At 60.4% G+C, this 27064-nt stretch overlaps 1 protein-coding gene across 1 annotated transcript in view; it reads left to right on the top strand.

Moving 5' to 3' along the window:
• Positions 1-27064, top strand: part of ANKRD55 (ankyrin repeat domain 55) — a 62854-nt gene that overhangs the window by 27170 nt on the left and 8620 nt on the right. Inside the window, exons 4-8 of the mRNA XM_045204834.3 lie at positions 141-250; positions 5722-5782; positions 14911-15039; positions 19790-19974; positions 24796-24963. Coding sequence (XP_045060769.2) covers positions 141-250; positions 5722-5782; positions 14911-15039; positions 19790-19974; positions 24796-24963 — 653 coding nt within the window. The remainder of the gene's footprint in view (positions 1-140; positions 251-5721; positions 5783-14910; positions 15040-19789; positions 19975-24795; positions 24964-27064) is intronic.

The raw sequence follows: 27064 nt of genomic DNA, 5'->3' as shown, positions 1-27064 counted from the left end.
ACCGCCCGAGTCGAGAGCGAAGTTCGTTCAGCCACGCGGAGCAGGGGGGAGGACACGAGGGAGGGTCTGGGCCACGTGGTGTGGGACTGCGGCGTGACGAGGGACTGCGGCGTGACGGGGCTGCCGCTCTCGCCTTCCAGGGGTGGCTGGAAGGCTGTGTGAGTCTGCTGAGGAACGGGGCCAAGCACAGCATCCCGGACAAGCACGGCCGTCTGCCGCTGCACGCAGCCACGGCGGAGCCGGACGTGAGGTGAGCAGCCGGGTTCCGGGGCTTGTTGGGGGCCGGGGTTGACTGGGGGCCGGGGCCGACTGGGGTTGAAAGGTGATCCACTCCAGCCCTGCGGCCACTTAAAACGGATTCACCCACTTGTTTGACGTTGGAGCAGACAGGACTGCGTCTTAGTGAAGCAAAACACCCTGGAATGATCTTGGACTCGAGTCCGTCAGACCCTTTCGTCCCCGTGGGTTTAAGCAGTAGTGCTGTTTGTCACCTTCGAGTTCACACGCCCACCCCCTGAATCAATCACCTACTACTTCAGTAACTGTTGGCTGAGTGCTCGCCACGGGCCACGCTCCTCTGAGGCCCACGCGAGTTCCAGGGAAAGGACAGCGGGGTCCTGGCCTCACAGAGCTCAGGCCCCAGGGACAGAAACAAGTGGCCACTCATAAGACAAGGAATGGGGTCACTTAGGACAGTGACAAGTGCCGGGAGAAAACCCAACACGGGAGAGTGCGGGCAGAAGGAGGGTGTGGGAACGAAGAGTCGGGCTGGCGTTTCTGGGTCGGGAAGAGGTGAAGGACAGATGACAGGAGCCTGGGCCGGGACACCGGTGGGTGGGAGTGAAAACCAGGCGTGTTGAAAGGCTTGGGAACAGGCACACTCAAGTTGATGGGGTGACCGCGAAGTTCTCGTTTTTGTAAGACAACGGAGCAACAGAGGGAAGAGGCTTGCGCAGGCCAAGCGGAGCGTCCCCAGTCCTGCGGGTCTCAGCCGCCTTGGTCTGCAGTCTCCCGAAAGCCCCGTGGAGCAGCCGATCACAGCACGTCCCGCTGTGCCTGGCACTACAATAGGAGGGCCTGGGAAACCCCACGTCGACTCCCAACCAAGCCTGGCTGCTTGTTGTCGCTGGGCCACGTCCAGGAACAACAGGACAGCACTCAGCCTCACACACGAGGAAGGCTGGAGCAGGAAGTGCCGGAGCCACGTCAACAGCGACGCCCTTCGGGGAAGCAGGGAGATGGCTCGTCCGGACACCTCCCAGAAACGTGGGGTCACAAAGCCATACGGTTTTCCTGGGTGTAACCTTCAGGAAATAGGTTTAAAATGTGTCTTTTAAGACCATTCCGCCTTGATTTACTCTAGGTAACTGCTTTTCTGTGCCTCACTCCGAGCGGTCATTTCAAAGTCTGCCCAGCTGTCCTGGACAGTGAAGGCCTGCTCTAGTCGCGGCAGTTACCGCCGTTGGAGCAACCAAAGCCCAATGCTTCTGGGGTTTAACACGGTGCAAGTTCAGCCTAGTGCGGGCATCCTGGCAGGGGAGGGGTGGCTCCCCTCCACACGGTGATTCCGGGACCCAGGTTCTTCCCTCTCACGGCTCTGTTGTCCCCCCAGATCGCACACCCTCCCTGGTCAGCCAGCGGATAGGGAAGGAGGGCAGAGAAGCCCCGCCTACTTCTTTAAACTCTCAGCCTCAGGTGACGCCCTTCCCCTCCCCTCACTGTCCAGGTACAAGGACCAGTCGGTGGTCTGGCCACAGCTGGGGGCCGGGTGCTGGGGACTCGAGTCCCTGATGAGGGATCCCCCTCCCAGCAGCCACCCCAAGCCAAGGGCATGATGAAGGACATGATGAAGAAGGGCCTGATGGCACCCGCGGGCGTGCTGAACCTGCTGGTCCTCATCCCACTGGCGGCCGCTTCGTCCTGTCAGAGAGGCGCATCAGCTGAAATCGCTGCGACCACAGAGCGAGGACCAGGCCACCTGTGCTCCCTCTTCTTACGAGTCTGACGCCCAGCAGCGGCCCTCAAGGCTGGAGGGGCTCACCGCGTCACCGTCCTGGGGTGACAGCACGCGGCTCTCCCTGTGCTTGCAGCTGTTCCTGATGACGCAGCCACCGCCTTTGGGAGAGTGTGCGGACGACGCAGCTCCACTGTCCTGGCCCGACCCTGAGCTGGTCCGGAAGGCGAAGTCTCAATCTACACACCCCAACACCAGCCGCTGCCACCGTAGAATCCTAAGGCGAGTCGCCGCTTCGGAGCCAGAACCATGACTTCTGGTGGGTGCTCTCCGGAAACGAGCTGGGTGGAAGCTCGCCCACCCACGGAGCACTCAGCGGGCTTGTTACCTAGAGCGCATGCTAAGCTACTTTGCCTTAGGCGCCTCCCTGTGGAACTGCGTTGCCCATAGTCGGGTGTTCTTCGTTGTCTTACGGAGAAACCTCATGGCCCGGGCGGAGGTGACGGCGTCCGTATTGACGTTTCCGGGAGAAACTGACCACTCCGGCCGCGCGGCAGAGAGCCCGGCGCCCTCGCCCACTGGGACAGGGCGAGCAACTGCTTTCTGAGAGCAGGAAGAACCTCGGTCTGGCTCGTGAGGACCTCCCCACCCTGCAGCCTCAATGCGGGGCGGCGTGAGCCCCGTCAGGCTGTGTGTCCCTGTGTGCCCCCGTTTGCCCCGTTTGCCTAAATGGACGCGGGGACATGTCCTCCGGGCCAGCCTGGCCACCGCCACCGCAGCAGGTCCTCACTACGACCATGGTGATGACTGCAAACAGAAACGTGACTGACCGAGTTCTGAGTGCTCTCCGTGTCCCACCCCATCAAATCTGGCAGTGCCTCGGTGTGACGGTGATGGCTCTGTCATCTCTCTGCAGCTGAGGGAGCAGAGGCCCCAGGAAGAGAAGGACGAGTCTCCTGGGCCAGGGGTGAGGCCGCCGGCGGTCTGCTGCGGACCCTGGAGGGTTTACTTCAACGGCCACCTGTTGTCATCGGCCCTCGGCCCACACCCAGGGCCTCAGAGGGGACAGCCGTGCCCAACTCCTATCCTCTCGTCGTCAGGGAGGGCTTTGCTCCTCCCAACAACCGGAAATCCTTTGTGAGACTCCACACGAAAAATTCGCTGAGAGAGGACTTGCTGCGCTCGCCCTGGGTAAATCACCCTTCATTTTTCCTGCGCGCACTGGGGCTCCGGCTCTGGTCAAAAAGGCCAGGGCTGGGTGTGTCCACCTCTGGTGCCCCGTGGGGCCACAGCTCCGCCCTCCCCGCCTGCCCCCGGTTGGCCGTGTCCTCCCACGCGATCGCGCCTCACTGCTTGTGTCTGAAAACCACCTGAGACACTTCTGGACGGAGGTGAGCGTAGCCCGGAGTGCCAGCCCAGGGGTCGGTGCGAATCGGCACCCCCTCTCTGGGACCACGTTACCCAGGGCAAGCTGACACGCCAAGGCTCAGCTGGCTGTCTTTCCTCAGATGGGGCGACGCAGGACTTGCCTCCCGGAGTAGGCGGGAGAGCAGGACGGAAGGTGTGGGAAGCATGGGCAGTGTCAGCTGTGAGTGCGTGCTCAGTGACTGGGGGGGACGGTGGGGACGACGTTAGGCAGGCGGAAGGAGAGAAATGCTGTATGTCAGTGCTCAGTAATGAACCCTGCCGCTGCTGCCCCCTGCTCTCACCTGCCTTCCCCTCCCTAGCACACACGGTGCACGGAACCACGCACACACGTGAGCACATATGCACACACTTACTGCGAGGCGTCAGGGTCCCCAGGGTCTGGGGCTGCCCTCAAGACACCAACGAACATCAAACGCGGCCCTTCAGCTCCCCGAAGCGCCCCTCCCTGCCTTTGCTCTCAGCGCCGGGGCCTCCTTCCCCTGGTCTCGAGCACGAGTATGGACTGCGCGGCGGCCTGGTGCTCAGGCAGCCACTCTTGCTTAAAACCCACCAGCTCCCGAGTTTCTGAGCCGCATGCCCCTCCCACCCGGTGTTCGCTGCAGGTCTCTTGGAGCAAAGCCTCCACCTGAGGCTTCAGGCTTCGCAGAGACAAGCCAAGGGGCTCTTCCATCAGCCCTTTGCCTCCAGGGATCGGGTCCTCACAGAGACGGCTCACCAGCAGACCAGTCGGCTCCCACACGCAGCCTGAGCTGAGGGCCCCAGGCGGTCCCAGATGCTGCTGGGACAAGTGATTTACTATCACCAGCTGGAAAACAGGCAGGTGGACAGAAGCAAAGGGGTGCAGCCTCTGCCTCACGACTCCCCGGCCCGCATGGAGCCCCCAGCCTCTCAGCAGGTCCCGGGGCTTCGCTTGCCTCCTGGGCTGGAGCCCGCCGGGCAATCACTAAGACGGAGCCTCTAAAGGCCGGGGGCTGTGTGTGCACAGGGTGCCCCGGCTGGTCTGGGAAGGCCAGCAGCCAGTCCTCTGCAGTAGCCCTGGACTCTCACAGGCCTTCTTCATGGTCTCCGTGGTAACTGGTGGAATTTTTCTTCCCTGCCCAAGAGAGCACCAGCCCCTCGGCCTGTTTCCACCGCTTTTGCCTGTGGCCAGGAGCAGGAGGGGATTCGTTCTTTCTGGGGCCTGTTCCCCAGTCACCCAGGGACACACGCTAATCTGGGGCAGGGACAGGGGTGTGTCTCACTGCCACATACAACCAGGAGCTTCCGGGACGGGGCAGGTGGCTGGCCAGGGGACCCCTTCTCCCGCCCCCAACCCTGGGCTGGCCGGGCCCAGGGGCCAGCGAAACAGAGAAGAAGCCCCAGCGCCAGCTGCCCCAGGACACCTTGGGTTGATTGCTCTCTGGCCCACCAGCCACCTAATGGCAATCAGAGGACCCCAAAATATAAAGGGTAGAAGCTTTTCAAAAAAGTGATCATTAAATAGAGCTTAGGGCATGCACATCATCCCAAGTGCTCTACAGGACTGACACTTAAAGTCCCAACAAACAAACCGTTAAGAAGTAGGTGTGACTGTGACGAGGAAATGTCAGGCACTGGGAGGCGCAAGGTCTCGGCCAAGGTCTCGAGCTCTTTGAGCACGGAGCAGGGACTCCAGCTGAGGCACTGCGGCCCTGCACCGGCTGTCCCTCTGCTGCCTGGAGATCTGAGGCCAGGACGGTGCCGAGCTGGGGCCCACAGGAGACGGGCCGGGAGTCAAGGGAGGGGTTCTCCGGCTACCTGCACACCAACCCTGCGGACAAAACCGCGAGGCGAGCGAGGGGTGTGGCGACCAAGACAGGTGTGGGGCCAGTGTCCTCAGGTTCCCTCGGTGCCCTGACAGCCTGGGAGCAGCGGGCTGGGCGCCGGGCCCCAGGGGCCCGTCCAGGCAAGTCGTGGGGCAACGTGGGACAGCCGGCAAGCGGTTGGTTAGGGTGGATGTGCTCGTAGAAGACGAGAGAGAAATGGGGGGAAGGAGGAGAGACGGGAGGGAGAGAGAAAAGAAGGGCAGCCTGCGGTTACCCACCCCCCAAAGCAGCTTTAAGGGAAAACACACCCAGTAGTGGAGTATAATTACAAATACAGAACAGTGTTACCCAAAATGCAGTTGTTTTTATGGCCCCTTCCTACCAGAATTCACAAAGGAAACCAGAGACGCCTGCTGCTCAGTCCCCGCCACCACCGCCACCACCGAGTCAGCAGAGAGGGGCCGGGGGGATGGGTGTCTTCACACAGAGCACCCCCCACCCCCACCCCAACAACATGGGTCTGTCCCCCCGAGCTCCCTCTGGTTCTCTTTCCAGGCTCCTGGCCGTCCTGGTGCAGCAGTCGAGCCTCAGCGAGGTCAATCACCAGGACAACGAGGTGAGCCTGCCCTCGGGAGGGACAATGGCCACTGTGCACGTCGGTGGGGGTGGGGGGAGGAAGACCTTCTGGAACCACTCACTGGGCTGCCGGGGCCTTCAGGTAGAAGTGTCTTCCACGGCGGCCGCAGGCAGCTTCTCAGAGGGGGGTTGTGGCATTAAGAATTCCAGCGTACCCCTGAAGTTCTGTGACGTCCCCCCGGACACTGAGAAACCCACATGGCTCTGTCCTGTCCTCCTGAGTCCCCAGAGCTCGGGTGGCCCGCTGCGGCTGCCACGCTGTCTCGGAGGGACCAGTGTCAGAGAGACAGCGGCCCCAGGCCTCCGGTCCCAGAGCCCGCGTTCTGCGTGCCAGCAGCCACAGCTGCTGTTTCGTTCCTGTTGCAAAGACAGCCTGGCGCCGGCTTCCAAGAAGCCAAGTTCTTGGCAAGTGCAGGTCAGACGCCAGGCACTGTGGGAGCTACTTAGCTCTTTCCAGAAGCAGGACTGGCTGCCCAGAGCCAGCCTGATGCCTTTAACAAGCTCTGGAAAACCAATTTAAATGCCCGGTTTTTAATGACGGGTGTTGGAAGCATGTTCTCGGTTTGGCCGCCCTCCGCTAAGAACGTGCGATAGATCACGTTACGTGCGTCTGACAGCAAGGGAAGTAAGTGCATCTGCCCCAAATGCCAAGTGGCACCGTCGCCGACGGAGCCGGCTGGCCGTCGACAGCGGGTGGGCTGGGCCTTGCCGTCCGCCTGCCCTCAGTGGCTAGGCCTCCTCCCAGCTGGCCTGGGCCGGTGACCCCGGCAGGAAGTGCCTGCGTCGCAGCCCGGGTCTGAGGTGGGCCCCTCCCAACTCTGCGGCCACACTCTGCGTCCACGCCCACGTCTTCAGCGGTTTGAAGCTGACAGCAGGAGAGAGGGGACGGCACCGTGTGTGGCCTCTGCTTTAAAACCAAGAGCCAGAGACGAGAGCGCACGCCGGTCGCGCGGCCGCGGTGCGAGGTGCGAAGGCAGGCCGCGTCAGCAGGTGTGGGCCATCAGCTGGCCGTGAACTCCTGGGTGAACCGCTGGCCCGTCCTCCACCTCCAGCTCCGACCCTGGCCCCAAACGGGGCTTTTGGGGATGGCGCACGTTCAGTCACCCCTACCCCAAAGGTAAAGGTCCCCTCACAGACTCTCCGCCGAGCAAACACCTCCCAGCAAAGCGAGTCCCTGCTCTTCCCCAGCCTGGGGCCCTGGCTGGTAGGCCCAGGGAAGGGCCATGCCATGCTACCCGTGCTCACTGTAGTGTGTTTGGGACGAGTGGTGAGTACTGGGAAGGTCTCTCGGTCCTTCTCCTGCCCAGTGACCTCTTGGAGAAGCTTCCTCTGTCTGGCTGGGACACTGCATTTGGACCCTGGGCTCTTCCGTGCAGAGAACAGGGGCCCTGGGAAGGTCCCTCCTCCCGCAGTGTGGCGGCTTGTCCCAGCCCGCGGGCCTGGCTGACCGTGTCCAAAGCCACCTGCAAATGCTCGCCGCGCTGTCTTCCGTGCAGAGATGTGCTGTTGCTCGTGAGCCAATGTGGACAACTCTGCGAGGGCCGGGGGCTCTCTGGCACTGGGAAGCAAGGACAGTTCTGGAGCAGAGAGGACGCAGCCAGGCTTCCTTTCTCCGCCATTCCCCTGGGGGAGGGCCTGCCTCTGGCTCCTCCACATCCTGAGCCAGCCACCGCCCACCACTTCCCGAGGAAGGCCCCAGGGAGTCCCTGCGCAGTGCATGTCCACCGGGCGCGAGAGCCGCGGGTACAGTGCCGGCACCGCCCTCCCCACACACGCTGCAAGGCGGGAAGCCAGGTCGCAGGGGCCCAGGAGCGAGGGGCGGGTCAGAGGTGAGTGTGTGCCGGGGGCTCTGTGGTTCCCCGTGGCCGGAGGCCAGAGGAGGGCACGCCACCCGTGGTCTCTGAGACCAGCTCCCAAGAGCGACTGGAGGACTCCCAGCTCATCCTGATAACAGCTGAAGAGGAATGGGTCAAGGGTAGAAATCCAACTTCTCAAGAGTTGTGTTAGCCTGAGAGCGAAACGAAAGAATAGGGGGAGGGGAAGAAGAAGCCTGTTTCTGAAGCCGTTCTGCAACTGTCCGAGTAAAGCAAAGCGCTCGCCACTTTCCGCCGGGGGGGGGGGGGGGGGGCGAGTGCCAGGCGGGGGCTGCCTTCACCCGGGCTCGGGGGCTGCAAACATGTTCTACTGTTGTTGTTACTGGTTTTCACTCACATAAGGGATTCGTGAATGCATTCGCTCTTCTAAACTCAAAGGCTGCAGGTAATGCTGGGACGTCCTGGGTGATGGCCCCAGGCAGCCACTGTTGAGGGGTCTCTGTCCCGGCCTCTCCTGCGTGTCCGTGGACCCCACAGGATGTGCTGCAGAAAGTGTCACAGTCCCTCTGTCCTTCCGCAACTTCGCTTTCTCTCCCAGAGCCGTCCCAGAGCCCCTCTGTGTGACACGTGTCATCTGGCCTGCCCCGCCGATGACTTCTTCGTGCATCATAGGTCGTCCCCTTGTCCACGGCTCAGTCACCGCGGTCAGCCGAGGTCAGAACGTGGTGCACGGGGACTTCAAGAAATAAGCGCTTCACAAGATCTGACTGCGTGCCACTCCGGGCGGCTTGGTGGGGTCTCACACTGTCCCCGTGGGACGGGGCTCAGCTCTACGCCTGGCGCACCGGTGCTGAGAGGCTTCCCACTGGCCCGTCGAGGAGCAGCTGCGGGAGGGCGGGACGGGCCGGTCTCCTCTCACTCGGCGAAGCCCCAGCCAAATGCCCTCCATCCTAGTGGACTCCTATAGCTGTCCTCCTACTTCATTAGGTGTCGCTGTTCATCTCTCACTGTGCCCCATTTATAAATCAGTGTTATCGGGGGCACGTACGTTCAGAAAAAGCAGGCGTACACAGGGTTGGTGTAATCGTGGTTCCAGGGTCCCCCACAGATGGGGGGGCTTCTGTCCTGTGACAACACCTCCGTTTCACTGCTCCTCCCGAATAGATATGTAGGCCGTCTCCACTTTTCAGCCTTGCAGCGCCTCCCTGGGCGCGTCCTTGTCTGGGCCCCGTGAGTGTCTTCCACTCGCACTGCTCCGGAAGGCTTCGCATGGGGCCCACGGCTACTGTCCCCCGCCTGCCTGGCTCCCCTCCCGTGAGGCCGCCGCGGAAGGCGCTCGCTGCTGCGCCGCTGCTGGAATTTCCCCCGGGAACCAGTGGGACGGAGCTGCCTCACAGGTTGGTGGCCATTTTTGCGTTTTCTTTCGCGGCTCGCCTGTTTGGGTCCCTCGTCTCTTCCTCAGGTGGGCTGCTTGTCGTGGTCTTACGTATTCGTAAGCGTTCACGTTTTGGAAACGAATCCTCTGCTGTTGGGTCGCAAACTTTTTTTCAGTCTGCTGCTTACTGCAGAACTCCTCGTGATGTCTTTTCTCGCGCACACGTTTTAAAGTGTGATGTCATCGAAACCTCGCTCTGGCCCCTGACTGCTTTTGTCTTTGCCTTTTGAAAGGCCTACCCTGCCCCCAGGGGCGTGTCTGCACGAGGCTTTTAGTGGTTACAAGATTTCTTTGTTAAATACGAGCTTCCTTTCCTGACTCTTGTTCTGTGCTAACGGTCCAGTTTTTGGGGGGAGGTTCCGCTTCATTAACCTCACTGCTTTAGTACAAAGTGACTCATTCAGAGGCAGCCACACTGCAGAGCTGCACCCAGTGGGAGAGGCAGACAGCTCAGGCTGCTGCTGCACCTTGTCCTCCAGGGACCGCGCCGAAGACAGAGTCTTCTCCCCGGCGGCTCCGCGGAGCCCATGAGCTGCTGACCACCTGGACTCTGCCCTCTCCTGCTCTCTCCGTGGCCCTGGCAGGAAGACACCCCATGAGAGGGGCTGTGAGCTGCTGGCACGCGGGCTAGAGCCTGACACCCACCAGAGAAGTGCCGAGATGCGTGGTGCTTGGGACACGTCGTGGGCTCCCCATCAGAGGCGTGTTCTGGCTTGAGCAGACTTTTTGTGAGTGGCTGGACCGTCCAGACCTGCATTCCAGCAGCACGCTGAGAAAGTAAAGCCAAGTCGGAAAAGCCAGATGTGAACCTCTGGCTCTCACTCTTAGCACTGACATTCCTAAGGCACAGCCGCAAGCACAGACTGCGCCCCAGAAAAGCAAAGTCGAACGAATGGTCCCCGACCCTAGAAATCATTTTACTTTATGGTTAGCGAAAGGTAAAATAACAGGCCCATTTTTTTATTGCACCAGAATTTTTGTCCTAAAAACGCATACCCTGAGAAAATGGAACGGAGTCACTACTTGTAGGAGCCGGCGTCCCTCTGCCCCAGCCCCCACACCCCACAGCCCACCGGGGGAGACCCGTCTTTCCCATCTGTGCACCCCCAGAGTCCAGAGACGTCGTCGTCGCACTCATTCGACACGTTTTAGGGCGCCTGCCGCGTGCCGCGCAGGCCCCACCCCGCACTGAGAGGCCACAGTTCAGCACAGAAGGGGCGAGGGTTCCACGTCATTGAAAAGGAGGTGTCGCCCCGGCCTGCACTCCGGAGGCTGTGTTATTCACTTGTCCTTGTCAGACTTGGCTCTGCGACTTCACGACCCACGTTGGCTCACATTGTTTTTCTTGCGTCTGTGTCTCATTTACATGAGGAAAATCTCCATTCTAAAGCCTTCTATTCTTTGTCAGGTGCCTTGTTCTGTCATCATCACAGGCGGAGGCAGGCTTTCTCAAAGGGTCTCTGCTTGGGGTGTGCCCTGAGTGTCCAGGTTAGAAAACCCTAGAACAGAGGCGACCTGTTCATTTACTGATCCTTTCAATCTGTAAGGTGTTTCCAAATAAAAATGAAAGAAAATGGCATTTGTGACCACACTTCTAACAGGTGTTTTAATCTTTTAAAGCACAGCATCTATGCCAATTTTGTGTCTGGAGAAAACCCTTCCTAATTTTGTGTGGCGCAGTCCCGCGCGGTGGGAGATTACTATTAATAGTGTGTGCGTTCAAAAACGCCCGCCAGGGCCCCGCTGGACTTCCGGGCCATCCCGGGTCTGCGGGAGCATCTGGGGTTGTTTTGCTGACCTGCCGGCCACCTGCTCTGATGGCGTCCCCAGAGCACCTGGTGCAGCCCACAGCTGTCCCTGCCCGCAGGGCGGCCGGACCCCATCGGAAAGTGCAGTTCCGGAAGCGCAAACTGCTTGGAACGGAATCAGATTTCTGGTGCAGGAAACACAAAAGCTACAGCGGTTTGGGGGAAAAACGTTCTAGGAAGCCAATAGGTCTTGTAAGCCCTTAACGGAAGTGTTGGCGGCACAAGCTCAGGGCACAGGATGACTCATCTGCACAGCAGCGTGGCTCCAAGCAGCCACGGTGCCTGACAGCAGTCACACTCGGTCCCAGGGCATCTCGGAGTGGACCCTGCACCACCTCCCTGCAGCACACCCAGAGAGCCTGTGCTTAGCCAAGTGCGAGTCAGTCCTTGTTCTCGGAGCCAGTACTTCCTGCTTTTCCAGAAAGTGGCATTCTACACCCTCCGGGCCCGCTGGGTGTCTGCTGGTGGGTATCCCGTTGCTCAGGCCCTGGGTGCCTTTTCGGCCCAGCTGAGCCCACGGTGAGGCTCCAGAGAGCAGCCAGCATGAGTGGCCTCCCCGGCTTGGACACAGGGCTTTGCGTTCAACGGTCTCGGTGTGTGACCCGCCCCGTGCATCCACAGGAGGCTCGATGCCTGCAGTTCTCTAACTCACTCTCCCTGTGACATCACTCGGGCACCCACTGTGGGCTCGGGGCAGTGGGCATAGCACGGTGAAAGCCCCGCAGCCTGAGCCTTGGACCCTGGTCTCGGTCACGGCTGGCTGCACCGAGGCCAGCTCGCCAGGGGCAGCTCGGCAGGAGAAGGGGCAGGGCCCGCCGAGAGGAAAAGCTGAACAACGGTGTGCAAGATATGTGCGCGGCACTAGACCCAGGCAGGTTTCGAAAGGTTTGGTTTTCACGTCACCGACTCCAAGAGGACTGGTTTCTACTTCTCCTTAGCCCAGGTGAAAAATACACAACAGGAAATTCCCCTTGACTCAGCGCTCTTTCCACCTGTGTGTGCTGTGCCATAAATACGCCCTGTGTGTCTATGCGCTGTGTATTATATGCGTTATAACATATGTTATTATTCAGAGAAGTAATGGAGTAATTCAAGTCTCCCTCGGGTTGGGGCCGTTTAGTGGATCAAGGGTCATGTCTAACGGCGATCCCAGATGCCTGGGCGGCGGGGGGGGAAATACACACGTCGCAACACCTCACCTAAATAAATATTTGCCAGCTGCCCTTCAGGGAGGGGCAGAGGTGATGACAAATGGAACAAATGGTAGTATATGGCGGCAACCCTTGGGCTAGCGAGAATCCCCGTTCTAGAAGCAAGAAGACCCTCCTCACTCCAGCTGAAATCACAAAGACCAGACTCTCCCAGCATCAGAGCTCATTTCCAAAATGACAGTCGAGCAGCAGGATGTGAGGAAGGAGCCGAGTTGGAGAGACCTGGACCTGAACCTGACCTCGCCACGGAGCCGGTCGGTGGCCTTAGGCAGACGGCTTCGCCTGCCTGCCTCTCAGTGCCTCACCGGTAACCACCTGTGGCACAGGTAAAAACACCTGGGCATTGCCAGGGCTGTCGTGAGGATTAGCAAGGTGACATATAGGAAATTCTGGGCCCCAGGGATGTACCGATCTTCTGTCATGTCCGTCCCCACCCTGCTCCTTCGCCAAAGCAGGCGGAGTTGGGTTGTCATTTGTGTGGAGGGGGAAGGGTGTTGTTTGAAGACAATAGCTCTTGCCGCCTAGCTGTGTGTAGGAGACAAGGAACAACAGATCACTAGGAAACTCGTGATTACGGGTTAATTCACAACCACATTTTCACACCGGATTCTCACTTCACAGAGTCACGTCTCTGCACACAGCAGCTGCGACCCGTCAAAAATGCTGACCCGTGTTGAGGACGATTTGCTGACAGTGATGGCGTCAGACAAGCTCACGTTCTGTAAAGGAGGAGTCCTGTTCTGCCTTTCCTTCCTGTGCGCACGATTTTAAAAAGCGAAGCCAAATTTTACAAAAGTGAAACATTCACTCAGGGACCATGAGAAGCCATTTGTTCCCTGAGTAAATGCTGCAGGGAAGCCACGGGCTGACAGCCGGCCCCGTGCAGCTCACACTCAGTGACCCCCTGGTCCCGGTGTCTTTCATCCTGGGCACAGGGGCGCTTCAGGACGGGGCCGGTGACTGAAGCGCACGGGACGCGGCACCAGCAGGAGGAAAGCGTGCGTGAGAAGGAGAAGCCGGTGCTCTGGAGTCCGGATTTCTAACTCCAGCGGGCCAACTTAAAAATGAAACACATCGAGCTATTCTGAGTCACAAGCGGACAGGCAGCTGTGGGAACGAGAACGAGAAGTTCCGCTGCCTTCACACCAGCACTCGGGTCCACATGGAACCAATTTCTTGAAATACCATCCAGCGTGTCTGCAGAGGCCTGGTGCCGCGTGGCTGGACACGAAACTGGGGAGCGGAGCACAGTGTGGTGGTGCAGACGTGGAACCGGCCAAGGGGATTTCAGTCTAACCCCAGTGCCCCCGGGCCCACACCCTGGATTCAGTTCCCTGCCCACCCACGGACTCAGGGACTTCTCCGGAGCTCAGCTTCCTCTTCCACAAGCCGAGAAGCAGAGCGGCACCTGCCGGTGTGGGCTAACCGCTGTCCAGAATGTCCCCGAATCTCGGGGCCCTGACACGGTGTCCGCCTGTGTCCTGCTGGCACCAGAGGCCAAAGCTGGTCGACCAGATGGCCCTGTCCTACCTGATCAGTCAGGGCAGCAGGGCTCTTTAATCCTGTGGTTCCGGCACGTTCTCGAGCCTGTGCACTCCACATCCAGTTGTCAGGTGAGGAAGGGCAGATGCACGCAGGACCACATGGGTGTCCCGAGGGGCTCCGTGACAGCGGCCACATGGCGCAGTCAGGTCTGGGTCTCATGCCACACCTGCCTAGGGGGAGGCGGAGTCTGTGTCCCCAGAGAAGACGGAGCTGGAGGTTGGTAAGCAGGTAGCTGTCTTCCCACCACACTTAATGCAGGTGGAGAGAGATGACACGCCAGAACTCACACAGGTCCCTGGGCCAGTGAGTGCTAACTGGGGACACTGTGAGCCCCGCTCTCCTACCCCGGCAGAGGCCTCTCTCTCCACTCCTCTCCCTGTGGGTGGAGCGAAGGCCCAGGGCAGGACCCCTCTCTTTACACTCTGGCCTTGCCCCGAGTCCCGCTGGCCGCCATCTACAGCCAGGTGTGCTCTGCTGTGTGCCATCGCGAGGTGTGGGCGGGGCGGAGGGGCCATGAGGAGTCCACTTGACTGTGAGATGGTACTGGGAGCCTGTGCCCCCAGACCCTGAGAGAAACGGGCTCACCAGACTGACCCGTCCGCGCCGCTTCTCCAACAGCCGCGGCGTGACCAGCTCTCCGCAGCGCACGCCAGGTCGCGCCAGCGTCTGCTCGGAACCCTGCGCCGCACCTTCCACGGGGTGGGCGCCCCGTCCCACAGCCCGGGTCAGCCCCGGCCTCCCTCTGCGGCCGCACTCACACGGCTCTCCTCCTCTCCCTGCTCATCCGTCCTTCATCCGTCCACCCGCCGTTTCCTTCTCTCGGCTGTAGTAACTGCGGGCACCACCACAGCACGGCAGGCCGTGCGCTGCCCTCGTGGAGGAGATGGTGTCCGGTGTGGCTCCGTCCCAGGGCTGGCCTCCACGATCTGCTGCCGGCTCCCAGAGGCCCATCGGGCGTCACCCTATCAGGGCCCTCCACATGCGTCCGTCTAGCACACGGCAATCTGAGAAACCCTTCGGCTCCTCTGGGTGCGTTTGTCTGTCTTCCTCTCCCACAAGACAATCCCCACGGGGCAGGGGTCTCGTCCATCTCATTCCCCGTGCTGTCCTCAACCCCTGTGTCCCGGCACAGAGCGGAAGCACAATGAATCAGTCAGGAGAACATATAAGGAATGAATGAGCGGGCGGCAGCAGCCGGCCTGGTGAGGGCCTTTGGCCCGGGAGAAAGTGTGAACTCCGTCCTCCTGCCTGGCGGCCCGTGCTCACCTGTGCCCGGTCTGATTTTGGCTTTGCAGGGAATGGCACCGCTCCACTGGGCCGCTTTCCACAACCGGCCTCAGCACGCACAGACGCTGCTGCGGAAAGGGGCAGACCCCACCCTGGCGGACAAGGACTGTAAGACGGCTCTGCACTGGGCGGTCCAGGTAGGGCCTGTCCGCGGTGCCCTGTGGGAGGCACACCTGCGACCTGGGGCGGCCACAGGGCAGCCGGAGCACTGATGAGCGGCTTCTCTGTCTGACCAAGTAGGGTTCACAGTGCCCTGTCCCCGCCGTTCACACCCGGGGGGCAAGCACACCTGTCACTGGGGAGGACATGGGGGCCTCCGTTGTTGGGAAGAAACCCTGCCGAGATGGGGGTGGACGGGGTGGGGGGACAGGTTGTGGGCCACAGGTAGGACCCGCTTTGGCCATCACACTCTCTCTCTCTCTCTCACACACACACACGCACACACACTCACGCACACTTACACACTCACATACATAGTCACACACACCTCACAGACACACAGACACATACACTCACACACTCACATGCAGCTACACTCACAGTCACACACACACCTCACAGACACACTCATCTCACACACACAGTCACACAGCCACACACCTCACAGACACACTCACACTCACGCACACAGTCACACAGCCACACACCTCACAGACACACTCACACTCACACACATGTAGTTACACTGACCTCACACACACATATTCACACACATACACAGTCACACACATAGTCACACAAACTCATACACTCATTTACACATACAGATACACTAGTACACACACACACTCACACCCCCCTCTTGCTCTCTCTCAGTGCTCGTCACGGGCACACAAGGCTCCAGGATAAGCCTTCGAAGTGCCTAGACCATGACTCTCCTCTTCCTCCCAAGCCCTCTGAGGCAGAGGAGGCCGGGGGACCCTGTGTTCTGTGCTGAGCCACCGTGGCTGGTGACCCCACGTCACTGTCTCAAAAGGGAGTGTGTGTCAGACACGCAGCGGAAGACCTCAGGGCAGGCCCAGGAAGTGTGCTGTCGGAGGGAAACGGGGGACAAAGCGGAAGGACAGGTAGATGACATCCACCGAAAGGCTCTCTCCTCCCGGGGGAGTGGTTAACGAGGCGGTACCTGCTCTGTCCCTCAGGGGACAGTGGCACTGTGCCCCGCCCAGTGGGCCTGCCAGCCCTCTGTCTTTCTTGCCTCTGAAGACACCCCCACCCCCGCCCCGTTTGCTCCCATCAGCCCAGGAAGGGCGCCGTGCGAGCGCTGCAGGGCTGTGACAGAGGAGTGTCTGCCCCTCCCCCCCAGCCGCGGCGGTGCCCAGTGGTCTCCAGTGCCACACACGGGCACCTGGCCCTCTCAGCGCGGACATCGGTGCCCGAGGTCAGGGGGACGCAGAAGGGCTTTGGAAACTGTTCTGGGTTTGTCTCTCCGACTGTGGCTGCTGCTACCGGACCCGGCCAGCCCTGGGCCAAAGTGGGGTGAGCCAGGTGGCTTGTGTCACCTCCACCTGCCCACAGCACCTTCAGTATCTAATCATCTGCCCTGCCCCTCTCAGGCCAGTCCCCGCCCAGGGCCCAGCTGTCCGGCTGAGCCATGGTTGCCATCACAGCAGTGGACCCAGGTGTGACCTGGCTGGGCGTCCAGGGAGGGTCCCATGTAGGGCGGCTGTCAGCCTAGGCGGCGTGGTGCCAGAACCAAGTGTGGAGCGTTTTCTGCACACTCACTCTGCCTGCTGCCTCCATGGACCTGGGGTGGGGGCTCCTGTGTGTGCACGTGGGACTGTCTTGTCAGGGCCCTCCGACTGGTGCGCGTCCACGCCTCCCCTTCCCGCGCGCACCTGCAGCTCAGCGCTGCTGTCCTGGGCCGGGCTGGGGCAGAGACATCCGCGGACCCCACTCCATACCTGCTGAGTGGGGCTCTTCGGGGCAGGAACCCCGGCTCTTAGCCTCAAGGAGGCCGTTTGGCAAAACTGGTGTCCTTAACTCAGAGGGTCTGGCTTTGCCTTCGCAGCCCCGTCTTAACCCAAGAAAAGTCTGCCACCTGCTTGCTTCACCACCAGTGTGTCCTTGGCGCGTGACTGACTGTGCGTGTGACAGCGACTCATGATGAGCTGGGTGACGGGAAGAGGGGCCGTTGCCATCCTGGCTCCTGGTCTCCTCCGTGGCGGCTGGGTTACCAGGCTGCGTCTGCAGTCTTTCCCGCTACCCAGTCCCGGACTGTGAGCCCCTTGGAGTTCCTGTCCCTCGTTCTGGGTGGGGCACCCATACCTTCTAAAGCTTCCCCTCCCCCTCCCAGGAGGCGTAATGTGAAGCCCGGGTTGAAAACCACAGTGATAAATGAGTCCCAAACCTGGGCTCCAAAGCCTTCGCTAGCCCGCCCGAGGTATTTGCATGTGGGTTGTGTGCAGGCAAAACACCTTGTTTGTTCACTCAACCATGTAGCAGAGATTTCTTGAGGCCCCCCCACCATGTGACTGGCATGGGGGTAACAAGAGGAAGGTGTACAGATCCCTTGTAGGGACCCTAGAGGGCTCACCTGTGGGCGCGTGGGCTGCCAGCCTACCTGTTTCTGAGTAAGGTGTCCCCAGTGCTCTCCGGGCTGGGTGCTCCGCTTCACACCCAGGGTACGGGCCAGGGCCGTTGCCGTTTGAGTGGCCTTGCAACCTGCACCCCTTTGCACCATCGCAAAACTGGAAGCGAATCAAGTCACTGAACTCACACTTCCTGCTGTTTTCCTTCTCGAACAGTCAGTGGTTTTTAAAAGGGAGTTTGGGGGGGGGGCCTCTTGATTGTTTTAAATGTATTTTAGACCTCAGAAAAATATGTTTAAAGTTATATCAGGTGGAAGAATCTTAGAAAAGTCGATGAAGCTGGCATGAGAGCTTAGGTGTGTCCAGTGTGGCTGCACAGCTTGACCCGAATTGTCCCAAAGTCACTGTTAGACGGAGGGAGAAGCATGGAGGGTGGCAGAGGGGACAGGGAGAGGTGCGAGGAAGAGAAGGGACCGCCTGGTGTGCACGGGACACACAGCAAGGCCGGGCACATCCCATCCTCCCAGGGCCACCTGCGCTCCGGCTGCTGCATGCTGCGGTCGCCTTCGGCAAATTGTAGTAATGACGTCTTTGCATTTGTGTTTTGTGAGCGAAGTCTGATTGGACAGTGCAGCCCTGGCACACAGTCCCGCCTCCCTGCCTCCCCAGCACAGGTGGGGCTCAGGCCTGCACAGAACGGAGCTGCAGGGCCGGCAGGAGCCTCTGGGGCTTGTGCCGCAGCGAGAATCCCCAGCCTGAGGGAGCATGATACTCGATAGCAAATAAAGATCGCCATGCCAGGTGGAGGGAGACACCGTGGAAGAAAGGAGTGAGTCTTTCCCCTGCTGTGTGAACAGGGGCCCACATTTTCATTGTGCCCCAGGCCCCACAAACTGTGCAGCTGGCCCTGGTAGTAGCATTTCAGGGCCACTCAGTACTCAATATTGGGAGCTTCCAGTGTCCCCCGCCCTCAGCCCTGCCAAGGTTTCAGATCAGGTGTCAGCTGCTGTCCCTTGGGACAGGGCGGCACACTCGGCCTCAGGGTATGATCTTCCACTGTGAAGCCTGCACCCCCTGAGCAATGGGACCTCTGGAGAGCCACAGGTGCAAACAGAGGGAAGAAGGGCAAAAGCGGACGGGAGCAGCTGTGCCGTCCCAGGGAATCGTGCTAACGACTCAGGACCTACGACCCAGCACTGGCCCAGCGCACACAGACCAGTGGAAGACCGCGGGCGGGAGGCTTGGGGGGGACAGTGGATGCAGAGGTCGCTCCTGAGCGGCACCTGTGTGTTATCAGAACTGCAGCTTCTTAAAAACCCAGCTCTGTCTTCGTGCCCCGAGGCGGGCCTCCCCTGTTCCCTGGGCCTGCGGCCGCCTCCCGGCCATGCCCTCTGCCCTCGGACCCCGTGCACACAGCTACGGGGTCTCCCTGAGGGTCCGTGCAGAAGAGCGGAATGCTAACGGACTGTGTGGGGCGTCTTACGATCTTTCCGCAGGTGGCAGGAGAAGCCCAGGAGCGACGGCTTCCTTTGTGTACCCTAAACCCAGGGCTTCGACCATCGGCCCCCGGAGAATGTCACATCACCTTAAACGGCAGATGCTCGTACCGAGTGTCTCGATTGTCAGTCCTGTGAGTGGTGTTGAGCAGAGCGGAATGCCTAGATTCCACTTCCTCACGCTGAAGAGACGCGGGGCACTCTCCGGGGGGGCCGGGGGTGCGCCATAAAACACCGTGCGGAACGGCCCCCCGGGACTGCCAGATGAAAGACCTGCTCAGGGCGCGGGCCCAGCGTCCCCGCCCGCCCGCGCACCGTCCCTCCTCGTCCTCGTGTGCGCCGTTTCTCTCCGGGTCAGCTACCTGGTTGTGCAGCTGTCCACTTCCATCACCGAGGACTTTCAGTGGGTGGAGGTCACGTGACTTGGGGCGAAGAAGTCACTGCCGGGCCATCTCGGTCAGCACGCACCGTCGTCATCGAGTGGATGTGAAAACTGACCCGGCCGGCCTCTCGGCGGTCAGCTTCTGGAGCCAAGTGGGCAACAGGACGAGTGGATGCACTGAGCAAGTGGCCGGCGGGCGGCCCCAGCGCCCCGCCAGCTCCCGTGTCCATCCGTTACCGCGTGTGTGACGTGGCTCCCCCTCCGATCCTTAGTCAGGGAAGACGGCGTCGCTGTAGGGGAGGCAGAAATCTCCGCAGCCAGCAGACACACGCGGGGCTTCGTGGGCGGCCTGGATGGGGTGCGTGTCTTTGCTCCTGCGGGGGATGCGCCGCTCTGCATCTCTGTCTTCCCCCGCACGGACCGGAGTGGGGTGGGGGCCGCACGGCACCTGACGCGCTTCCCCTGCCCTGTCTTCCAGAGCGGGAACAGGACGCTGTGCTCCCTCATTCTGAGCCACCGCCAGGGCCCGTCCATTGTCAACTGCGATGACGAGAGCGGCAAGACGTGTGTGCACATGGCCGCCGCGGCGGGCTTCAGCGACATCCTCGCCGACCTGGCGAGGGTCCCCGAGTGCAACCTGCAGGCTCTGGACGTGGACGACAGGTACTGTGGAAACGCAGAGCCCGGTGGAGGCCAGCCCTCCCCTTCTGCAGCTGTCCCTCTCCACCGAGGGGGCAGGGTTGAGGAGTCGCCCTGTGCGACTCTAGGTTTATGCCGGTTGCTCGCATGCGTGCAACACGGGCCGCCCCCTTTCCCCCAGGCAGGGAAGCCACTGCCGTCAGGGCAGACGCCGGCACAGCACGGCGCTGTGAGACCCGCCGCCTTCTGCCAAACGTCCTCTGTATTCTCGGGCTTTCGGTACATCAGCTCCCTGCCCTGTGACCTTTCTGTCCTTAACCACGTGGTTTACTTTTCTTCATTCCTGAACGTGTCACAAAGTCAACAGTTCTGTTCTCCAGACAAGGCACAATAGAGGCTTTGTGTCCAGAACAAGGTGAGACCTTGTTAGGGTTCTTATTTTTATTTTTTCAGTCATTAAAGAGGCATTGGCAGGGAAAAGGAAGCGGGGTCCAGAAAGGGAAGAGACTTAACTGGGGGGCAGTCAGCAGCTAAGTGAAGCCTTGTGCCCCGTCTTCCAAGCACAGAGGTCTCCGCCACGCAGGCGCTGCCTCCGCCCTCACCTGCCAGAGCGCCCCAGCCACGGTGCTGGGCTCACCTTTGTCCAGGTCGGGCGCCCACTCAGTGGAAGTAGAAGAACATAACAAACACGGCACTGAGGGAAATCAGTTCAAGGCTTCTATGTTACGTGTGGTTTTTCACCCTCTCTCACTCAAGTTCAGAATCAGCCGCTTACTCGTCCTGATTTCAGAGACCACGAGACACTCCCCGGTACCTGAGACCCTTGCAATGCAGGAAGACGCCGAGCTGCACGTGGGTCTCAGAGGCTGGAGAGGGTGGGCGTGCGGACCTTAGTCAGAAGGAAAGTCCCTGTCCCTGGAGCAGGGCTTCCCTGAGAGCAGGCGTTGGCCCCGAGCAGGTGAGACGCCACAAGGGCTTCGGTCCCAGGGAACGAAAGTGAGTGAGTGACCCTGAAAGGGAGGAAGGCCGGTGAACAGCCGGCCTGCCAGCTCCAGTGCCCTTCTGGAACCAGCTCCGCACCAAATAGTTCCCACTGTGTGTGGTCCCACGCTGAGCAGAGAAAATCTAGTTCCTATAGGCCCTCAGGGGAGGAAGTAAAACTGGGCGGGGGGGGGGGGTGCACAGGGCAGGGCCACGAGAGTTCAAGGCGAAGTGAAATCTCCCGGAGCTCCGTTCCTGCCCCGGGCCACAGCCGTCTTGTTTCCCGTTTTCCGCACCGGCAGAGGCACCTTCTCGCTGAAACTGGCGTGCGCGTGTTCATAGTAACGGAATTTTTTAAAATACTGTTGGGTTTCCGTGCTTTACGCAAATGCAGTCGCTGCAACTCCCCTTTGCCCTCCTCCTTCCTGGTGGAGAGAAAGTCCTTGTGGAAAGGGAAGGAAAATAAGGCATTGACTTAAAAAAGAGGATGAAGAAAAATAACGGGGAACAAGCGCCTGGATATTACAATACGTCATAAGTCTACGACATTTAAAACAAGGTGGTGCCAGCCTGTGATTGATGGCACAGGACACATAGCCCAGAGACAGCTTGCGAAGTGTCACTACCCCAGGTTTCATCAGTCTCTGAGGTCGCACTGCCCTTTAGTGCCCAGCTCATTTATCCCAGGGAGGACGGTCTTTTATCGAGTTCTCCCTGTGCGTCTCCGGGGCTCTCCAGGGAATGTGGGCTTGCTCCACAGATCTCTCCTTGGCTATGGACCCTCCAGCAACACTGCGTTCTTGTACGCACACCCCCCACCGTCCCCCCTGTTCCTGTCTGTGCCTGTCTCCTGAATCACGAGCCCTGCCCCTCTGCCCCTCACTGTGGGAGCTGAGGCCAGTCCCGGGGCAGGAGGCGACTGGAGCTGCATGGGCTCTGGGACCCAGAGCACAGAGGGGAGGGAGGAGCCACAGCTGGCCTCGCCTGGACGTGGACGCGGCAGGTCTCCCCGAAGGCCCTGTGCGTATCAGGGAGGTGTCGTCTCCATGCTCCCCTTGCCGCTCTGCAAACCAAGTTAAGCTCCCCCTGCTCACCTGGGCCGCCTCGTCCGTGCTGTGGGTCAGAAGAGCGAGGACAGCTGCTCTAGCAGTTGTGAAGGAGGATGCACAGAGCCCCAGCACACGCTGTCCCGTGTCGGGAGGCTGAGCCCCCGCAGAGTTCATTAGCCCCGTGTTCTCTCCGCGGGAGGGCGCAGCCTGGCTGGGGTCCCACCGGTTTCCTGACGAATCCGTCTCAGAGCCCTCTCACCTGCAGCGGAGCAAGCCTGTCTGCCACAGGCCCACGCAGGCAGTGCGCCTGACCGCTGTGTTCAACCCGCACGCAGCCCCGTGCAGCCGTCCCATCGCTGCCCACAGCGTCCCTTGAGGGGGAGGGTGTTTGGTAGACTGCCGACAGAGCCTGCGTGTGGGGATCTTGGATACTGTGCACGTAGCTGCCCTCCAAACACCGGGCACGGTGTCCTCACAGGCGTCCCAGCTGAGCCCCGCTCTGTCCCACTGAGCAACCGCAGGGCCCCAGCACAAGGCCAAGGAGCAGCCTCCCAGGCCCTCCTGTCCTTCCCCAGGACGGCCCTTCCCCGAGGGCCTGACAGGAAGCCTAGCCATTCTCTTCGTGGGAACTCCACTTACAGGAAGGTCCCTTCCCCATGCCCCCCTTCCCCTCCCTCCTATGGCCCCACTACCTGGAGATCCTCACAGGTTCCCCCGCCCAACGTCCCAGCAGCCCCGCCGAGGAAGCTCAGTTGTAGTGGGCTCCGCTTCTGGGGCCAGAGCCCCTGCCTGCGCCCCACCCCCATGTCCCATGGCTGGGGTGGGGGGGTCTGACTCCTTCACTCCAGACGGGCTCTCAGTTCCGGGCTTGGCTCTGAAAACAGAGAGACACGGTTTCTCCTGCCTGTTCTGGACCTCCTGCCCTGAGGTCACACACAAAGCCGACCGTGGTCTTTCATGGGGAGGGGGAAGGGCAAGAAACCCGCACCCGGGCCGGGTCTGGCATGTGGCCCCACCTCACCGGCGGACGTAACACCCGGCGCTGGGACCCGGGCCCTGTGCCTGGAAAGCAGCGTGGCCTCACCCTCACATGCAAACCACGTACAGTGTTTTTAATCCAAATAAACATGGGAGAAAATATTGATTGTTTAAAAAATCTACAGTCAGTCAGATTCACCCGTCTGGTGTGCGGCTACGTGATTTCAGCTCGCTCGCGGATTCCTGTAACCGCCACAAACAAGATTCCGAACAAGCCGTCCATTCGGCGCTGGCTCACCGTGTGTCCTCATAGCCCTCCCCCGGCTCTCCGCCCTGGCCCCGATCGGCTCTCCTCGCGGAGGTCTGCCTTCTCCAGAAGCGCGTCCATGGAACATGCAGTGTGGAACTGTGGGAGACCGTCTTACTCACTGAGCCGGCCGTGTCGGGGTCGTGCCCGCATCGCCCTGCATAACATGGGCCGCCCTCCGTGCTGAGGTCCGTTCCGCTGGGCGAGGAGCTGCTGTTCCTTGGTGCGGTTACCTGCGGAAGGACGTAAGGTGTTTCCATTTGGGGCGTTGTGACGCAGCTACCAACAGTCACGCCCAGTTCTCCTTTGGGTTCATTCTCATTTGTGTGCACGCGAGTTCTCATTTCTCGAGCCGAGCAGCATCCAGAAGTGAGACTGCTGTTCACGCAGGGAGGGCATGTTTACGGCGCAGAAGGAGCTGGCATGCCACGTTCCAGGTGGCCGGCACCATTCTGGGTCCCACCGGCAACGGCCGACGCCCCAGGGTCTCCTGGGGTCGCCGGGCTCGTGTTTTTCTTTTGGGATGTTGGCCGTTTCAGAGGTAATGCAGCAGTGTTCCCTGTGGTTTTAACGTGCATCTCCCCAGGGGAGGACACTATGAGCACCTTCTCGTGAGCTGATTCACCTCTCATATATCTTCTTTGACCAAGTGTGTGTTCTGGGCTTCTGGATTTCCGTATTCAGCTTTGAAAGACTTTATGTATTCTGAATATAAGCCCTTCATTGGATGTGCGATTTGCAAATATTTTCTCCAAGTCTCTGGCTTTTTCTTTTCATTTTATTTTTAAAAAGGACAAGTTTTACATTTTAATAAAGCTTCACATACTGATGAGTGTTTATTTACCTCCTGGCTGATGACTTTCTATAAGCATAAAATTGTGAAAGGCACAAAAACGAAGAGGTCGTTTTTTAAAACTTACGGAAGATCACTAAAAACTTAAAAGTCGAGTAACGAACTGGAGGAAACGTTTGTGTAAGGACGTCTTATGAAAGATCGATGCCTGTACCACGCACAGAACCCTCATAAACTGGTGAGAAAAACTAACACTCTCACGGGCAAAGGGCACTGGGTCCTTTCAGCGAGGAAACTCAATTGACAACTGAACACACATTTCAGAAGTCCAGCTCGCTGCTGAGAAAGCAGACCCCAAAGAAAGCCCCAGTGAAGCGTCGCTCAGCCACCAGCCGGGCCGAGGTGTTCGGGCCGGCTGACACTCAGCCTGGGAGGAGCCAGGCCCCCACCAGGAGGAGGGTAAGTCGGGTCAGTGTTCTTAGACAGCAGTTCGATAAGAAGTACAAAGAGCCTTAAAGTGGGTCCCACCTTCGACCCACACCTTCCTCTTCTAGGAGATGCGCAGAAAGGCCAGCGAAGGCGGAAGGCCGGGCGCACTAGACTCCAGCGACCCGTCTCCCTGAAGCCCCTGTGACCCTACCATTCCCACACGCCCCAGCAACCTGCCTCTCCTGCGCCGAGCGGGGCCTGTCCCACCTGTGCTCACGCATTTGTGTCCCCTCCCGCCTGGTCCCCAGGACACCCCTGCACTGGGCGGCGGCTGCGGGGAAGGCGGCGTGCGTGCAGGCCCTGCTGGACCTGGGCGTGGACAGCGGGCAGCAAGACGTGCACGGCGGCGCGGCCCTGGCCTACGCGCTCCGAGGCGGCCACCTGGCCTGCGTCCGGCTCCTGTCCCTAGACAGCAGGTGAGTGCGGCGCGGGGTGTGCATTCCCTTTCCCCCCCGGGCGGAGGGAACTTGCCAATTCCCCGGCCGGCCGGCTGCCTCTGCCACTGTCAGCACCCGGTGACCTGCCCTCGCCTCTGTGGAGCGAAACGATGGCAGCGAGTCCGTCCACCTGACGCTCCCTTTGCTGCCCCCTCTTCCCATCAGCCGTGGTCCTACCGGCCCCCGCCGGCACCAGCAGTCCTCACACCTCTTGTTCGTAGGCCCCTTCACTCTCAAAGTGGTGGGAGACCCCAAAGAGCTCTTGATCCTGCGACTTGACACGCACACATTCACCATGAAAACAAAGTTTCCAGGGGAGTAGTTATTCAGCTGTCTGTTTAAAGTAATAGCGGACCCTTTACATTTCTGTGTTAACATCAACACCATGCTTTTGGTCGAAACCACCTGCTGCTCGAAACACAAAACACTGTAACGGGAAGAGCGTGGGTTCACAGGTCTCTGGCCTCGGCACAGAAGTCTAGCAGACTTCAGCGGGACCCCGCTGCACCTGCGTTCAGTCCGGCACCGCCGTCGTTCCGACTGACGTGCGCGAGAGCCGCCCGGCCTCACGGAAACGCCTGGCTGGACCGGAAATGGTTCGGTCGCCTTTTCAGGTAACCGAGGGCGCACCGGAGCTTGGCCAGCAGCTGTCTGCAGGGCGGACCTCACCACAGGAGTGCACACTTCCTGTGGCGTTCAAATCCACTTGTCCATACGCGTGGTTTTGTAGCAGCTTGCTTTGGTTGTTTGGAAGATATCGGCTCACTTCGTTACAAGTGTCTTCCAAACGACACTGGGCTTTGCTGAGTTAAATGACAAGGCTTGTGGAGTAAGCCCAAGGACACCGCTGCCCCTGTTGGGGCCCGGTCACCCCAGTCCTGCCCTCTGTCTCCGCTGAGCCCCTGGTGCGAAAGCGGCACAGTGAGGAAGACCCACAGAGAGGAACACCGTGCACCCCACGAGCCCCCTGACGGCTGTCCGGACCCTGTCCCCAGGGCTCATGGCCACACTGGGAGGCCCACCGGCCCAGACCCCCCCCCCCCCGTAAGAGGGCAAGGAGGTGACTATCGCAGCTGCTGAAGCAGCATCAGCCCCTCAGCACGGGACATGGTCGACAAGGGAACTTGGAACAGGGTTAGAAATCCCCTGAGCCTCTTCCCGGCAGCCTGGGCGTCCAGAAGCGACGCTCAGTGTCTCCAAGTGCCTCCTGGGGGGTGGGGGTGGGGGCGGATAAAAATACCTCCCTGGGGATAAAGGTGCGATTTTGCACCACGTGTCCCAACTACAAGTGATGATCCTCAGACCGCAGGTCCCCACATCTCGCTCTCGGGGAGCAGGGCCACCGTCTGGCTCCAGGGCCGCACGGCGGTCAGGCCGCATCCTCCGCTCACACCGCGGAAAGCAGTAGGTCGACTGCGGCCTCAGAAGAGAACAGAAGTTTCCAAGGGGCAAACACAGAGCGGTGCCCAGGGAAGCCCCGTGTGCGGCTGGCCGCTGACCTTTCTCCCCTTGGGACGTGCCTGCCAGTCCCTGCTGCTCACTTCCCTCCCTCCCACCCCTGGCCCCCAAGCTTCCTCTTCTGCGGCTAAAGCCCAGAGGCAGCGTCTCTCCCTGGTCCCCTTTAGCATACTTTTCATGAAGTGTTTTTCAGCAGGAAACTTAGTGAAAACTGGAAGGGACTCAAAAGCACATAGGGGAGAGTGTCAGAGCCCCTCCCCCATCTCCTGGGGTCCCCGGGGGCCGTCAGAGAGGCTGAGACCAGGGCCACCCCTCCGGACACCTCGGGGCTCCTGACTCCGAGCAGCTCCGCTCGCCCTTGGCCTTCGTCTCTGGCTGAGAGCCCGCGTCCTTACCCTGCGCCTGCCTGTCCTTGAGAGTGAGGGCAGGGAGCTGGGGGCTGTTCTCAGCAGTGAAAACAGGCTGTCCCTGCAAATCTGACAGACCAGCCTCTGTGCCGGGACCCGTTCTTCCTGGGAGGGACAGGCCGTCCAGGAAGCTCTTCTGTGGGGACCAGCAAGTTCCAACCTGCCCCACCTCACCCCACCTAAACCAATCACTGAAACCCTGCAGCACACCAAAG

This window comes from Desmodus rotundus, chromosome 1, assembly GCF_022682495.2.
Source record: "Desmodus rotundus isolate HL8 chromosome 1, HLdesRot8A.1, whole genome shotgun sequence".
NCBI classification, from domain to species: domain Eukaryota; kingdom Metazoa; phylum Chordata; class Mammalia; order Chiroptera; family Phyllostomidae; genus Desmodus; species Desmodus rotundus.
Note: the sequence above shows the minus strand (reverse complement) of the source record. Positions and strands in the feature narration are given on the sequence as shown.